This window comes from Canis lupus, chromosome X (assembly GCF_011100685.1).
Source record: "Canis lupus familiaris isolate Mischka breed German Shepherd chromosome X, alternate assembly UU_Cfam_GSD_1.0, whole genome shotgun sequence".
Lineage (NCBI taxonomy): Eukaryota > Metazoa > Chordata > Mammalia > Carnivora > Canidae > Canis > Canis lupus.
Window position 1 is genome coordinate 1,549,479 of NC_049260.1, and position 16,462 is coordinate 1,565,940.

The 16,462-nt window shown below is 41.5% G+C and overlaps 1 protein-coding gene and 1 long non-coding RNA gene across 2 annotated transcripts in view; one reads left to right on the plus strand and one right to left on the minus strand.

Moving 5' to 3' along the window:
- ARSH (arylsulfatase family member H) overlaps positions 1-5,117 on the plus strand; it is an 18,820-nt gene extending 13,703 nt beyond the window's left edge. The window contains 3 exon segments of the mRNA NM_001048123.1: positions 1,845-2,007; positions 3,008-3,129; positions 4,750-5,117. Of these exon segments, the coding sequence (NP_001041588.1) occupies positions 1,845-2,007; positions 3,008-3,129; positions 4,750-5,117 (653 nt within the window).
- Positions 3,754-16,177, minus strand: LOC111094673. Its single transcript, XR_005386056.1, has 4 exons — positions 16,042-16,177; positions 8,613-8,771; positions 5,989-6,068; positions 3,754-5,798 (listed from the first exon to the last, which is right to left on the minus strand). It is a non-coding gene; the product is annotated as an uncharacterized LOC111094673 (long non-coding RNA).
- Positions 16,178-16,462: the final 285 nt, after the last annotated feature.

Genomic DNA, 16,462 nt, shown 5'->3' on the forward strand with positions numbered 1-16,462 from the left:
GGATGGACGGGTGGAAAGACAAGATAGACAGGCAGATAATTGGTAAATGGATGATAGATATATTGATTGATCCATACATAGATAATACATGATAGGTAGATGATTGATAGATGGATCGATGACAGATAGATGATAACTAGATAGATAAGTAGTAGAAAGATAGACATGATAGATACGTTATATGTAGTGACTGACAGCAAGTGAACTCCTAAATGTATTCACCTTTTCTGGTGGGTCATGTCAGGTAGCATGGACTAAGTTGGTGCCAAGCCTAGTAGAAACGGTGTGTGATAAAATTAAGTCACTCTATATATACCATCAAATAAGCTGTGATTATATTAATAGTGATATTGCTTGTGTGTGTGTGCGTGTGTGTGTGTGTGTGTGGTGGGGGGTTGTTTGTGCATAAAACCATCACTCTAAAAAGCTCCTTCATATGTCTCTCAAAGACACATGGCAAAATTGTCATGAGCAGTTTTTTTTAAATTTTTATTTATTTATGATAGTCACAGAGAGAGAGAGAGAGAGGCAGAGACACAGGCAGAGGGAGAAGCAGGCTCCATGCACCGGGAGCCCGATGTGGGATTCGATCCCGGGTCTCCAGGATCGCGCCCTGGGCCAAAGGCAGGCGCCAAACCCCTGCGCCACCCAGGGATCCCCATGAGCAGTTTTTAACTTTGGAGCTGGCCTCCAGCTCACCAGGAGGACAGACACCGTGTCTGGGTAGATGATTGGTTTTGTTGTAGGTGCCTACCACAGTCGCTGGCCATTAAACATGACCGTGGAAGTGTCAAGGTGGGTTTATGTTTGCTTTTTTGTCTGTTGCTCATTGGCATACAAAACAAACACAAATTCAGGGCAGGCAGCTTGTTAAGCTTTCCAGAAAGAATGGTGCTCATGAGCTGGGATGGCTTTGGACGCTGGCTAGACCGGTGTCTTTGTCCCTTAATGTTTTACCATTTAGCGTCTCTCCACTTTCACAGAGAGACCTTGTCTTTTTCTTTTCTTTGTAATTCATGCTACCAGAGTGATGGCATGTGAAGGGCATTGCATGAGCATTTCATGTTTGTTCTACTTTGGAAGAGTTTCCTCTTACCCCACCCAGAGAATCTGATTGTTTTCCCATAAAGACACTATATGATCTTGACCATGTCACTTGGCTTAGGACCGTATCTCTATTCTGCATGAATGTCTTGACCTCAGGATAGGTCCTAAAGCATGGGCTTCTTCTATTTTGTGCTCAGGAACACCCGGAATGACCATAGTCTGAGATGCAATCTTGAACAGTTTATCATTCTCTGCACCCCATTCATGTGACTATGACCCCTCCGTCTCCATCCATATGGGGGGGATCACTGAAAAAAAACCAAATTCCTTATCGTCTCTCAAGATTCAGCATGACCTAGGTAGAACCTGTTTCTCTGGTCTTTCTTGGAGCTTCATTTACGTATCCATCTTTTAGAGCCCCGCGTGATTCCAATAAAGACTGAAGATTTGCCAGAATGTTCTTATCTCGTAATAGTGGAACTGCGTTGGCACTCTTGGCACAAAAAAATGCTCTGTATTAGGACAACACTTGCTTTTATCTATCATACCTGGGTTTGTCGATTGAGGGCCAGATGTTCAGAAGTTGCATTCCAACTTTGTGAAAGCAAGAAATATATCTCAGGTTGTCTGTATCTCTGCATGTGTTGTGTGTGTGTGTGTGTGTGTATGTGTGAGAATATAGCACACTGGCATGAATTTGGAAGTGACAGGAAAAACTCCATCTACATGTGATTTCCGACTAAGTGGACAAATGCAGTTGACTCGAATTCATATTTGGCTTTCATCTTTGGTTTCAGGTGGGCAAGGGATGGGCGGATGGGAAGGCGGCATTCGTGTCCCAGGAATATTCCGGTGGCCGACAGTCCTGCAGGCTGGGAAAGTGATTAACGAACCCACGAGCCTAATGGACATTTACCCAACACTGTCTTACATAGGCGGAGGGATGTTGCCCCAGGACAGGTATGGACACCGCGCTGGCTCCTAACCTAGGGGGATATAGCTGACGTGCACTTGGACGCATCAGTGAATGTTCTATGGGTCTACGTGGTGATTACTTCATTTTTCAATATTCTGCTAAGATAGGCAGACAACATCTTTCTCTACCTAGTGGATGGTGGGAGAACTTCTCTGTTTCCCTATTGGAAAATATTCTACTTTGTCATAGTTACGCAGACACAGGCTTGGTTGTCCTCATGTCCTCAGACACAGGCTTGGGATTGAGCCTTTCAGTTGTATATTCCCACAAAGCACCCAGACGATTAAGCAAATATTTATTAGGTAAATTACTGAATAAAAGTAAATATGGGTCAGGGCACCTGGGTGGCTCAGTGGCTGAGTGTCAGGACGTGATCCCGGGGTCCTGCCGAGTCTCGCATCAGGCTCCTGCTCGGTGGGGAGTCTGCTTCTCCTTCCGCCTGTGTCTCTGTCTCGCTCTCTGTGTCTTTCATGAATAAATTAATAAAGTCTTCCCAAAAGTAATTATATATCAATGTATGTGTGATGAATTATGCTTTATTTCTCTATGGGCTCCCAAGATGCATAAATACATCCTGTGCTCTAATGGTTTAATTCCATGTGTGAGGACTAGTATCTGTTCATCTGCAGTGGGGTTTTTTTGAATCCAATATATGTCGAGAGCTCAGTTTTCTAATCCATGATGCTCATTCATAGCATCCTACAAGGTAGTGGAATAACATCTCTAGCCGCTCACCTCTTCTACTATCTTAAAAATTATGAGTTTTACCTCTTTTTCTGTTTTTTTTTTGTATTCTCTTTGTTATAAAATGAGTGAAGAGGTGTACTGTTTTTTAAAGTCCTCTTCCTTTTCTCTCCTTCCCTCCACCTCCCTCTCTTCCTCCTCCTTGTCTGCTTAACTAACTCCCCCCTTCCTGCTGTCATAATATGTGTGACCAAACCATGCCTCTCTCACCACTTTCTGCATCTCTTCCTCTCTCCCCAGAGTCATCGATGGCCGGAACCTAATGCCCCTGCTGGAAGGCAGAGTGTCCCACTCGGACCATGAGTTCCTCTTCCACTACTGTGGGGTCTACCTTCATACAGCCAGGTGGCATCAGAAGGACTGTGAGTATGAAGATGGCAGTTCTGTGGGAACATGATAGAGATACAGCCCTGTTTGCTTTTCCTCCTGGGAGAAGTTGTGCCATGGACAAACAGCATCCAGCCACAATAGTTCTTTCTCCTTAGGGAAGTTAGTTACGCAGCCATTGCTCTATGGTAGATTCTAGAGGTGTGTGCAAGCTCGTGTGCATGAATACATCAGAGAGAGAGAGATAGAGACAGAGACAGAGACAGAGACAGAGAGAGAGACAGAGAGAGATTCCACAACTAAGGACACTGGGATAATTAGCAGCAAGGAGTAAAGTCTGCATGTAACCTGCACAGCAGTTACTGTCTCCTTCCAATTAATCATCTCTGCCTCACCTTCGTGCTATAGGATTCATACAAATGAATATAAATTAACAGGAAATACTCATTTCCTTACATCTGTAGAGAAAGCTCTATCACAGACATTTGGATAAAGTTCCAGAATTCTTGTTTGATGGGAGATAACTTAATTTTCAGAAAAGATATGGATTTTCTCCCATGTGATGCATCACTTGTGATGTGATCCATTCTTCAGGTCTCTGTGGATGAATGTCCCACATAAAACAAGAACAAACCCACAAAAACCTCTTCCTTCTAGATTCTGTATCAGTTAGGGGGATGTTCAATGGTAAGGAAACAAGAAAATAGCTCCCCTCAACAACCAAATCTTCCCAGATTTAACTACCGAGGGTTAAACAAATAGAATTCTACTTATATTTTCATAATAAGGTTTTCAGAAGTTGGAAACACTGAGCTGGGACAGTGCTCAACGCCATGACCGGGATCTGGGTTCTTTCTCTACTATCTCCACTCGGCCCTCTCTGGCACGCTGGTTTTCATTCTCATGCTCCTTCTAATGCTGTGGTTGCAAAGTGGCTGCTGTTTCTCCAACCATCACCTCTGCACCCCATGCAGGAAGGAGAGGGAAGAGCAAAGGGTGTGAAGGACCGAGTCATGTGATTTAGCCTAATTTTATTAGAAAAGCCTAGTGTTTCTGCAAAACCCCACCCACAGCCTTCTGAAAAAGCCTCATTGACCACAGGCTGGAGAACACTTACAATGTTTTCCAGTTAAAATTGATCTCTGGGAAGAGAACCACTAACCATTTATACGGGAAGAAAAAAAGGAAACAAGGAAGGAAAAAAGAGAGAAAGAGGGCCAGAAGGAGGTAGAAAAGAATGAGGAATGATGGACTTTGCCAAAGGAGCTTTGTCCATTTCAGACTGGAAAGAGGTATTTAGTCTTAGAAAATTTTCCATTAAAAAAAAAAGAAAAGAAAAAAAGAAAATTTTCCATTTTGCCTATGCCACGTCAGGTTGAAATAGTGATTGGAGTCAGAATTTCAAGGATTATAGCAGCCATCCAAGTGGTAGCTATTATCTCCGAATGCCCTCATGATAAAGTCAAAAGAAAAGTCTTGAAATTTGCAGCAAAATTGGGAGTTGTGCCTATGGTTGAGGAAACGCTACAGTTGCCATGTAATTCTGTGCACTAGATTATCAGTTGTTGGCAAAAGCATTTAAGAAATGTATTTTCAATGGAAAGAGTCCTAAAATGATACGAAATATGGCACTGTAATCGAGCTCTGTTTTCTAGGTGCAACCGTGTGGAAGGCCCATTACGTGACTCCCAAATTCTCCCCCGATGGAGCTGGCGCCTGCTATGGAAGCGGAATATGTCCGTGTTCTGGAGATGTCACCTACCACGACCCTCCGCTGCTCTTTGACGTCTCAAGAGACCCTTCTGAGACCCGACCCCTAAACCCTGACAATGAAGCATTATTTGACTCAGTGGTCAAGAAAATCGAGGCGGCCATAAAAGAGCATCGCAGGACACTCACACCTGTCCCACAGCAGTTCTCAGTGTTCAACACCCTTTGGAAACCATGGCTGCAGCCCTGCTGTGGGACTTTCCCCTTTTGTGGGTGTGATAAAGAAGATGACATCCTATCCACTGCTTGGTGAGCGGAAAGGGGCCACTGGTTCGTTCAGTCCACGGGGGATAAATAATTCTTCCCTCCACCCTCAGATTTCAGTTCTTTCTTCAAGTCATGTCCAGGAGCTCAATGAAGTGAAAGTGGATCTGGACACCAGTGTACCTAGAGTTGTGCCATGTTTTTAGATAATCGAGTCATTGTTCAAGCAAAAAGACAGGCCAAGGTGACCTTCTGCAGATTCTTATGGAGCTGTGGTTCTTAGAAGGTGATTCGAAGCAATAGGTCGAAGGCATTGTGTTTACATAGTTCTGATAGAAACTTCTCCTTGCGGATCCTAAACCGAGACGTCTTATCTTTGTGATCAGTAATGATTAAGTATTTTGTTTCATCCTGAAGCAGACGGTGTACATATTACTGGAGGTGATGCCACTCTCATTTCTACTCCTTCATTTCCTGTCTTTTCTTCTTTCCTCCTCTTCCTGTCTTAAAAAAGGCCTGCCGACACGTCTTTGTCCTGTTTTGCTGACCTTTGAATGGGAAGGACTTGTTGTGTCTTGGTATTTTCGTGTGTAAAATGGAGGAAACCAATGTCTCTTGCGTAGAGTAGCTGTGAGCACTACATGCTGAAAACCCCCTATATCCAGGAAGCACTCAGTCAATGTCATTGTTACGAATGTTGTCATTGTTGTCCATTGTAATTCATCATTTCCTGTTAAGTTCACAGTAGGAAGCATAGAGAAGAGGCAATATTTAAAATAAAATAATATTTAAAATAAAAATGGATGAAAAAAGCTTTTACTTGAAGAAAGGCATTCAGGAAGCACACTTAGGAAACAATTCTAAGCAGTATAAACAAAAATAAATTTAAAAAATAAAAGTAAAAAAAAATAAATCTATACCTTGAGCAATCTTGGGAAAACAGCCGGGTGCAAGACCAACAAAATATCTTTAAATCGATCACAGGGAAACATCAGCTTTCCTATGAAATAAAAAGTATTAAGAGAAAAGTGGGTTTGCTAATGGCTCCAAGGGAAGCCATAAGACAAGGGAATAATCTCCTTAAACTACTAAGAGAAAATTGTCAACCCAGGTACTGCTTATGTTATAATGATGGTAAAAAATTTAAAAACATAGACAGTTATTACTTTAGAATTTTTATCCCTCTGTTTCATCTCCTTTCCTGTATTGTGAAGCTCTCTGGTATTAGAAGCTTTTTAAACAATTATTTTCCTGATGAATCAAGTCTTTAATCATTATGCAATTTATCTCTTTGTATCTGGTAATGCTCTTTATCTGGAAGTCCAGTTAAGCTGAAATGATCATAGCCATAGTGTTAAAATTTAATTAAATTGGGACACCTGAGTGGCTCAGTGGTTGGGCGTCTGCCTTTGGCTCAGGGAGTGACCCCGGGGTCCCGGGATCAAGTCCCACATTTGGCTCCCTGCATGGAGCCTGCTCCTCCCTCTGCCTGTGTCTCTGCCTCTCTCTGGGTCTCTCATGAATAAATAAATAAAATCTAAAAAAAATAATTTAATTAAATTGAAAATTGCTTAGTATTTAAATGGTGTGCCTTTCCTCATCCCTTGAACAGATGTGTGGCTTTGTATTTAAAGTCCTTCTCATTGTGTGTCAACTACTCTCAAATAAAAAATAGATTAATTAAAAAAATAATAAAGTGCTTCTTCTCTGGACCTCATATCATTGGGTCTTGCTTTTTTATCCTATTCTGATCACCTCGGGTATTAATTGCAATGTTTTTTTCCATTAACATTTAGTGTAATTATTGATATGGTTGGATATGGGTCTTCCAACTCTGTTTGCACCAACCATATTGCGTTTCTGGCTTCTTTGGGTTCTTTGGTTATTTTTTTCTTTTAGAATATAATTTTATCTTTTATCTTTTTGCTATTCCTCTTTGCTAGTGCTGGATCTAGAAAATATAATATATATGTTTAGCTTACTATGGTCTAATTAGAGTTAATATCCTATCAGTTCCCATAAAATGGGAAGCTTTGCTACTCTACATATTTGTCAGTACTCCATCATTCTTTATGCTCTAGTTGTTACATGGATTGCAACTACACGTGTTATGTAGCTGCCAGATTGTGTGATTATTTTGCTTTCAACAAGGTGTACATTTTAAAGAAATGGAGAGAAAAAAATAGTCTTTTATGTTTAGCTCAGCATTGACTTTTTCTCATGTTCTTTGTATCTGGGATTTGTGTTTTCATCAGTCATCATTACCTTTCAGACTAAAGATAAACATTTGCATTTTGTGGACAATGTGCCTAGATATGGTTTTCTTCATACTTATCCTACTTGGGTTTTCCTGAGCCTACTGAATCCGTAAATTTATGTATTTCAGAAAAGTTTGGAAATTTTGTATTTATTCAAATAATGTTACTGTTCTATTCTCTCTCTCTTCTCCTCTGTGACTGGACTTTAGACTTTTTGATATTGTTTTATAGCTTCATTTAAATTTTTTTCATCCTGATCTGAAAATTGGATAATTTCTGCTGATCTGTTTTCTTTTTTTTCTTTTTTCTTTTTCTTTATACCAGTTACTGATTTGTTATATACACATACATATGTATGTATTGACTCTTCCCCTTTGTGCTCTAGTTTTTAGGCATTTACAGCAAATTTTTATTTGAGTTCTACATTTTGATTCCAAAATTTACATTTAATTCATATTTGATTGTTACTATGTCTTTGCTGAGATTTTACCATCTTGTTTTTGTGATGAACATATTTTTCTTCATCTCATTGAGTATAAAGATAACAGTTGATTTAAAGTCCTTGTCTAGGTCATCTTTGGGTTGGTCCCTGTTGCTATTTTGTTTGTTTGTTTTATTCTTGAGAGTGGGTCATAGTATCCTGACTCTACGTACACTGCATAATTTTGGACTCTATCCTGGACGTTTTGACCATTATGCATGGGGATTCTGGTTTCTGTGATATTCATCAAAAGACTGTTGATGTTTTTGTTTGATCAGGGAATTAACTTGGTTGGACTCAAATTGAAAGCTCTGGTTAGGGGTGCCTGGATGGCTCAGTGGTTGAGTGTCTGCCTTTGGCTCAGGGCATGATCCCGGGGTCCTGGGATTGAGTCCCAGATCGGGCTCCCTGCTTCTCCCTCTGCCTATGTCTCTGCCTCTCTCTCTGTGTCTCTTGTGAATAAATAAATAAAATCCTTTTAAAAAGAAAGAAAGGAAGCAGGCTCTGGCTACTAGATAACAGCTCAGATTCCTGTTCTGATCTTTTATCTTTAACTGGTCATTTTGTGTTTGCCCCGCATTTGTGCAGTTCTCGCTCCAGACATAGATCTGGGCAGAGCTTACATGCAGTGTTTACAAATGTCTCGCTCGGGCTCTTTCTTTTCTTTCTGCGATGTTCACCTTCCTTTACATGTATTTTTGGTGTTTTGGACTCTACCCTCGAATCCTATGTGAGCTTTAGCTGCCCCTTGCATCATCTGTAGGCTACTCTCAGATTAAGAGCCTTAAAAACCAGACAAATTCACCTTTTGATGGTCCCTTCTTCCAAATGTTGACTCTTCTCCAGAATCTGCCTTTTTTGCTCCACTCTCCAGAGCTTTCACCACTTCATTTTTGTATTTTGTGTAGAGATTACAGCTGTGATCTCTGGGGAGACAGGTCTGTCAGGAGCTTGCTCATCCATTCTTGAAATAGAAATCAGAGGAATTATTATTAGTGAATGGTTTTGGGGATCAGACATTGCAATAATTCAGTTCAACCATCCTCAGTGACACTATTACACTTTTTGTGATTCAGTTTCATGGATGAGTTATGGGAATTAAGTGTCTGTGAACTGATAGGAGTATGTATGTTCTAACTTCTAAGGATCTTTGTTCAAGTGGAGCAACAGGCTTATTTCTTGCTTAAGAGAGATAAGTCAGCCAACTTTACTAAGTAGACTAAGCCCCACGGCCAAACTCATGCCATCTCTAAGGAGTGTCACCTCTTGATAACCCTGTAATATCTCATCTGGGAAATGTAGATAGTCATCCCTCCTCATTAAAGGTTAATGATAGACATCATGAATTTATTTATGATGTAAACCCCACACAACTATTATCACCCATATAGTGACCACAAGAATTTCCCATTCATTAAGTATGGAAATTTACTCATTGGTCTCACAGGATTACTTTTAATTATTACTGTGTTTTAGGAAAAATACATATGTTTATCAGGGATTTATCTCAATGTACTCAGTAATTAGAGTGATATCTTTTTCTTCTGTAACCCTCATGGTGATTTTGTGGGGCCAGGCACATATTAGGTACATAAATACACTGTAGATTCAAATCCTGCAGGATTCCATTCCCATGAGGCGTCAAAAATCATTAAACTTGTAGAAATATGGAGTAGACTTGTGGTTGTCAGAGGCTACAGGAGAAGGGTCATGGAGAGTTGTTCACTGAGCACCTGGGTGGCTCAGTGGTTGAGCATCTGCTTTTGGCTCAGGTTGTGATCCTGGAGTCCTGGAATCGAGTCCTGCATCAGGCTCCCACAGGGAGCCTGCTTCTCTCTCTGCCTGTGTCTCTGTCTATCTCTCTCTGTGTGTCTCTCATTAGTACATAAATAATAATAAAATCTTTTATTTTATTATTAAATAAATAATGCAGGGAGCCCAATGTGGGACCTGATCCTGGGATCCCAGGATTGCATTCTGAGCCGAAGGCAGATAGATGCTCAACTGCTGAGCCACCCAGGCGTCCCATGAATAAACAGAATTTAAAAAAATTTTAATTCAGTTATGCAAGATGAATAAGCTCTAAAACACCGTGTCTACAGTTAACAATATTATATTATGCACTTAAAAATTTAAGAGGGTAAAACCTATGTGAAGTATTGTTACCACAGTAGAAAAAAATAAATAAAGGAAGTTTCAAGACTAAAACTAAGATGAATGAAGGGCTAAACATCTGAACTATCTTGTAAATACCACCACACATGCCTAAAATGTATATAATGCATGCGTGTCATGGTCACATCCGTGAAAATGAGACCTGTCTGGAATCTAAAGAGCAACATAGCTTTGTGCTTATTGTAAACCATATGCCCTAAAGTTTTGAAGTCACTGGATTCCTCACTGCTTTTGTTTGTTATACTCAAGAGCAGTAGACATTTTTGCAACAGGGGCTGGCATTCGGGGCAACATTTTTAGCCAGCCAGATGGAGACAGATCATGGTGCAGGATAAGAACAGAATTACACACACACTGACCCCAGCGTCACTGGATGCTGTGCTCATGCCGTTGGGACTTAGACCCTATTCTTGATGAGGAAGTTAACATTTTCTTCAGTGATTTGTGGTCTCCAACCAACTCACAATAACTTGAATGAAAATAACCTTGCATTCTTCAAGGTGGAACGTAAGTCCAAGAGCTGTGTGCACGTTTTATAATGACCCTCATTGCTAGATGGCATGTTGTCAATTATAGGTATGGCCCTGAATAAAATTGGTCCAAAATTGGATGTCCTTGCTACTCCTGGCATCCTTGGAGGGCTCCTGGAAAGGAATCCCAGATTTGCATCCCTCTTAAGGAAAGTAGGATATAGGACTGAAAGGATAGGTAAGAGGGGGGACGTGGAAACTATTAATGGTCACAGAGCTTAAAAAAAGGTAAAGAGGAACACCTGGGTGGCTCAGTGGCTGACTGTCTGCCTTCGACTCAGGGCATGATCCCGGAGTCCCAGGATTGAGTCCTACATCAAGCTCCCTGTGGGGAGCCTATGTCTCTGCCTCTCTCTCTGTCTCTCATGGATAAACAAATAAAATCTTTTAAAAAAAAAGGTAAAGAAAAAAACTTTTGGCTGATGAGTGAGTGACAGATCAAAACCATATCACCTCATCAAATAATTGCAAAATTGTGCCCTCTTATTATGTCCTATAAAACCTACAATTTGCAAGTCACAGTACTGGTCATATGACATGCCTTACTGGGTTTATAGTTTCTCCACTTAGATATGAAGAAGCTTGTGTCCAGATATCGCATATATTTTTGGGTGGTTTTAATTTTTTCAGATGGGAGGGTGTTTGACTGGAAGATTCACTTGTATAAAACGGATACTGAATTTATACTCATGAACTTGCGCCTTGTAGAAAAGAAGACTGTTTTCTCCATTCGGAAGGCTGTACAGAGTTTGTGAGACTCGTTGCCTTCATAGGGTTCACACCACCTGCCAATGGCCATCTCCTGCTTTGTTTCAGCTCCTTTGAGGCAAATGTTAGTTGTGTTCTGGCTTCCTGCACAATCTCTCTTCAGTTTAACGCCTCCCTAAAAGCTCAAGAGTATCGGGACAGAATGTGAAGAGTCAATGTCTAACCTATCACTGTGTGAAATAATCCACCATGAGGTCCCTGTGGATGTACTGAGTGGATGGCATCGTGGAAAGATACTAGTGAAAATATACTTATGAAGTTATGCCTTCCAAGGGTATTGACCCAAGAGGAATGAGACGCATGGTCATGAAAATCCCCGTACAAGGATGTTTCTAGGACATGTTCGTTTCCAAACCATCAACCACTGGTTTGTTTGTCTTATTAGGGAACTGAGTCTTTGCCATATTTTTATCAGATTTTTTCTTTCTCCTAAACTTTGGTTGTTGGGCTTTCCTATAAACATTGCATTTCTAATAGCCATTGATTAGTTCCCATCCGTTGATAGAATAACACAAAGTCTATCTTTCGTTGATAGAATAACATAAACAGGTTGCACAGGATGAAGTACTACTCAACAGCGAACAAGAAGAGACTACAACGTATACAACAGCCATAGAGGAATTTCAAATCCACCATCTTGAAATTGAGAAATAAGGCACCTAAAGAGCACATAAAGTATTGTAGTATTATTCTATTTATATGAACCTTTAGAAAAGGACAATAGAATCTTGATTAGGAGAAACCAAAGCTTTGGTTGTCCAGGACGTGGATCTGGTGTAGGCAGAGAGGTTTTCACGGTGATTGCATCAGTATAACATTTAGGAAACTTTTTTTCTTTGTCAAACGTCGTTGGTCTCGACACTTAACACACATGTTTTTTAACGTATGTTAATTATTAGTTGATAAAGTTCTAAAATATTTCCGCATTGACCTATCCATTTTTCATTGCAAGCTCACACGGTGGCAGACCTGGCTGTTTGTAAACATTGCTATCCAAAAATAAAACTGATGCATCTTGAAAATGCATTTGATTCAGTCTTGATAATAATAAGTGAGGTTTTGACACTCATCCTTGACCATGTAACAAACGAGGATTGCAAAACTCAAAATCCTAAAAATACTAGAAGGAAAAGGGGAAAACCGATCCAATATCCTTGGTAAGTGAGATGCTCTGGAAGCTGGTGGCTCTCACGCTCACTTGCTGGCAACGTATCAAGCGGCACACGTGCAATCTGTACTTCTTCCTCTATGTATATTTCAATGACAAAATTACATAAAAGGAGCCTTTTGCCGGGACAACGTTCTGTTCTTATATATTTATCTACGCATTTTCTATTAAAAAAACTTGCAGAGGGCAGTGACATCAAAATAATCCTCAAGCAAAAATAATAATAATAATAATAATAATCCTCAAGGGGTAAGAAGAAACTTAGAGCTGTCAAGGAGAGCTTGGAGGGCTCTGCTAGGTTTCTGGTTGCTCGGAACAAAGGGGACAGGCGTTCCCCAAACCAGGAGGGAAGCCGCCCACCGGGAGGGCTCCACTCCTACAGCGTGGATAAATGTGTTTTTAGTTTTTTGTGTAACACACCTGACAACCTGACAACTCCCATGAGGCGCGTATAATGACTGTCGCTTTCCCACGGGGAAAATGCATTTTAGAGCGTTTAGGTCATTAGCCGGGCTGACACGGATGTGCTGCTGGAGCACACTGCTGCCTGAAGGGGGTCAGGGGGCGAGGCAGTGTGCGTATTTTCCTAGTCTTTTCTTGGCTGTGTTTCTGTGGGAGCCTTCGTGGCCTCCTTACCACCTTGTAGATGCTGAGGTTTCAGGATAACATGGTTACTCTTGTGTTTTAAATAGTTTCAACTGCACCCGATCAGTTGATCGTGGGAGAGCTAACCTCTCGGTTGCTTAAAAAAGAAAAAAAGATACGAACATGGAAATGCTTCTCTTGACTACTCAGAAAGTTTCAATAGCCTCTTCTCTGTGAAATTCTGTTCCGTTTTTACCAGTTCAGCACCTCCGCGGCATTGCTTTCCCAGCTCTTCTTACCTTGACGTGCTTCCCGTGGTCACTCTATCCTGCTCCTCTCCTGTACAGAATAGTTACAAATGATGTCCAGCTTTAAGTCTCAATTAATTTTAAATCATTTAATTAATTAATTAATTTATTTTTAAAAATTATTTATGATAGTCACACAGAGAGAGAGAGAGAGGCAGAGACATAGGCAGAGGGAGAAGCAGGCTCCATGCACCGGGAGCCCGACGTGGGATTCGATCCTGGATCTCCAGGATCGTGCCCTGGGCCAAAGGCAGGCGCCAAACCGCTGCGCCCCCCAGGGATCCCTAAATCATTTAATTTTAAAAAATTCTTAAAAATCTCATTGTTTTTGCTTCCTGTGATTATAGACGTTAAAAACCGTTTCCGCCTAATGGGGTGATCAGTACAACGGTTAATGGGCTGTAATGCATCGGAATGCAGATCCACACATTGCCTATTTCTAGAATGAGCATGAACGAAAGCTGGTATCCATGGGGGCGCCTGGGGGACTCAGTCAATAAAGCATCTGCTTCAGCTCAGGTCATGATGTCAGAGTCCTGGGATCGAGCCCTACCCAGGCTCCCTGCTCATTGGAGCTCTGCTTCCCCCTCTCCCTCTTCTGCTCCCACTGCTCGTGCTCTCTCTCTCTAATAAATAAATAAAATCTTTTTTTTAAAAAAAGAAGCGTATCCATGAACGACACGGAGCTGGATTTTAATTCAGCTAATTCCTGTATCTGTGTGTGAATATTATCTGATGCCAGAGGTGATGGTATACAGTATCCCTTTTCTTCCTCATTTTCATTTTTTTAAAAAAATCTTTTAAGGAAACATAAAAATAAGAAGAAGAAACGGATAGGGTTGCAGGAGGCGTAGATCATATAATGGCCCTTCAGAGCTGCAGGGCAGGTATCTTGGGATCTAAAAGGTCTAAAGGAGCAAGACTGAGGGTTCTGCAGATTGGAACAGGGAGGGAGGGAAGCCAGCGGGACAGGCAGGCAGCAGACTCCCGAAGAGCTGGACAGAACCATGTTGGGCAGCTGGGAGAGAGGCCGGGTCGCCCTGGAGGTCGGGGTGCAGGGGCATAGGCTGTAGCCCCGTGAGCGTGCCATGGTTTCCCTGCAGTCCCGTCGGAGTAAAGCCAGCCGGTGGGGGGCCAGAGTGAGGAGGTCCCATGGGGATGAGATGCTTGCTGATGGCACCTGTTCCAAACTAGGGGCTGCCATCTCCAACCAAGGTATAAAGTGACCCAAGAAGGTAGGCACTGAGCTGTCACCAAAAATGTTCCCAGTTCAGCTCTCACAGGAGTCAAGATCGCCTGCTTCCGTTTCACTGAAAACAACCCCAAACTCACCAAAACTGCAATAGGATATGGGAACGATCCTACCGAGCTGATTATCCTTGGAGCGGATGGTTTCTTTAGGACATTTCCTGAAGTATTACCGGGGTGCCTGATTGAGAATCGCAGAATAATTGTGGTTTGAATGAGAAGCACAATGTGTAAAGCAAAGTGCCAGAGAAGCGTCTTCACTTTTTCTGGCACTTGGGACATGCTTCCCATGCTTTGAGCATCGGAGAAACGGGGACACTAGCCTTTCTATCAGACTACAAGATGAAATAAGTGGACACTTTCTTTAAAACCCCACCATGTTTTTGGTTTTTTTTTAACCATGAAGGGCCCTGAGCACCACCTCTCAGAAACATTGCAAGTTCTGCGTCTCCTTTTCGCACCTGCAAAGGCTCTTAACGTCCATGGCAGGATGACGATAAGGGTTGTTTTTGTTTGTTTGGTTTTTATATTTGTGGAGTAGGGAGGGTCTTGTAAGTCAAGAATCCAGAGACAAGTTTGTCTGTTGACATGGGAGCCGTCGGCTGTCGGATCCAGCCTTCTGGTTGACCATCTGTTCTGGCTCCAGAAAAGATAAAGGTAACCAGGAAAACCAACATAAGGTCAGAGAATAATTGGCTCAGAAGGAATAAGACACGCCAAGGTTCGTTTCTGGACAGACTTTGTTTGTCCTGTGTCTTAAAATCAGATTGAATTTCTAATATTGGAAATGTGAAAAAAGAACGCTAAAACCAATAGAACAAGCGTCTATATTCTTAGCACCCGGAAATAACACTATTAAATCCTTTAAAAGGATGAAATCTATGAGAATAGATCTCATCAAATCTACTAAATCTTAAATTCTATTACATCTATTAAAAAATACCTTTTTTTTTGGGCACCCCAGGTGGCCCAGCGGTTTAACGCTGCCTTCGGCCCAGGGCGTGATCCTGGAGGTCCAGGATCGAGTCCCATGTTGGGTTCCCTGCGTGGAGCCTGCTTCTCCCTCTGCCTGTGTCTCTGCCTCTCTCTCTCTCTTTGTATCTCTCATGAATAAATAAATAAAATCTTAAAAAAAAATTTTTTTTTACGAAAGTATGTGCATGCATGGTATTGTAATATCCTGTTGCAAAGTAGTTGTGCTTTGCTGCATATCAGAGAGATTGTAGACGTATGGAAAGCCATGTTTGCAAGGCTGTGCCAAATTTTTGGAACAGGCATGTGATGTACCTAGTAGATACATATTATTACATAATGATTATTACCAATGTATTACATATTATTACGGCAGCAGTGCAGACATATTTGCTGCCAACAACAAATTAATTCAACTACCATGTGGACAACGTGAAACAATACTGATCTCATCGCTCAGTACGAGACTCTAGGACCCACCTGAGTCGGCTGCTCGTGAGGGTCCTGCCTTGCGCTCAGGAGGGGGGCATTGAACGGATACTCTTTGTGTATGTAGACATTTGGATTAATCCACTTGTTGGTCTCAAGGTCCATGGATGGGATGAGCACTGGGTGTTATTCTGTATGTTGGCAAAGTGAACACCAATAAAAAATAAATTTATTATTAAAAAAAAAAAAAGGTCCATGGATGGCCTTAGTCACCCCCATCAAATCACCGAGGGAAAGGATGGCTTTTATCCAGCACCCCTGTGTGTAGAACTCTGCGGTTTCTAGCTCGTGGCATTCGCCTCAAGTATAGATAGATCGTGGGTGTGTTTCTCTAATCGCACAGCTGGCGTGAAGTAACGTACACACCTTACATACTCATTCCGCTTTCTTTCTTAAACCCTGAATTCATTAC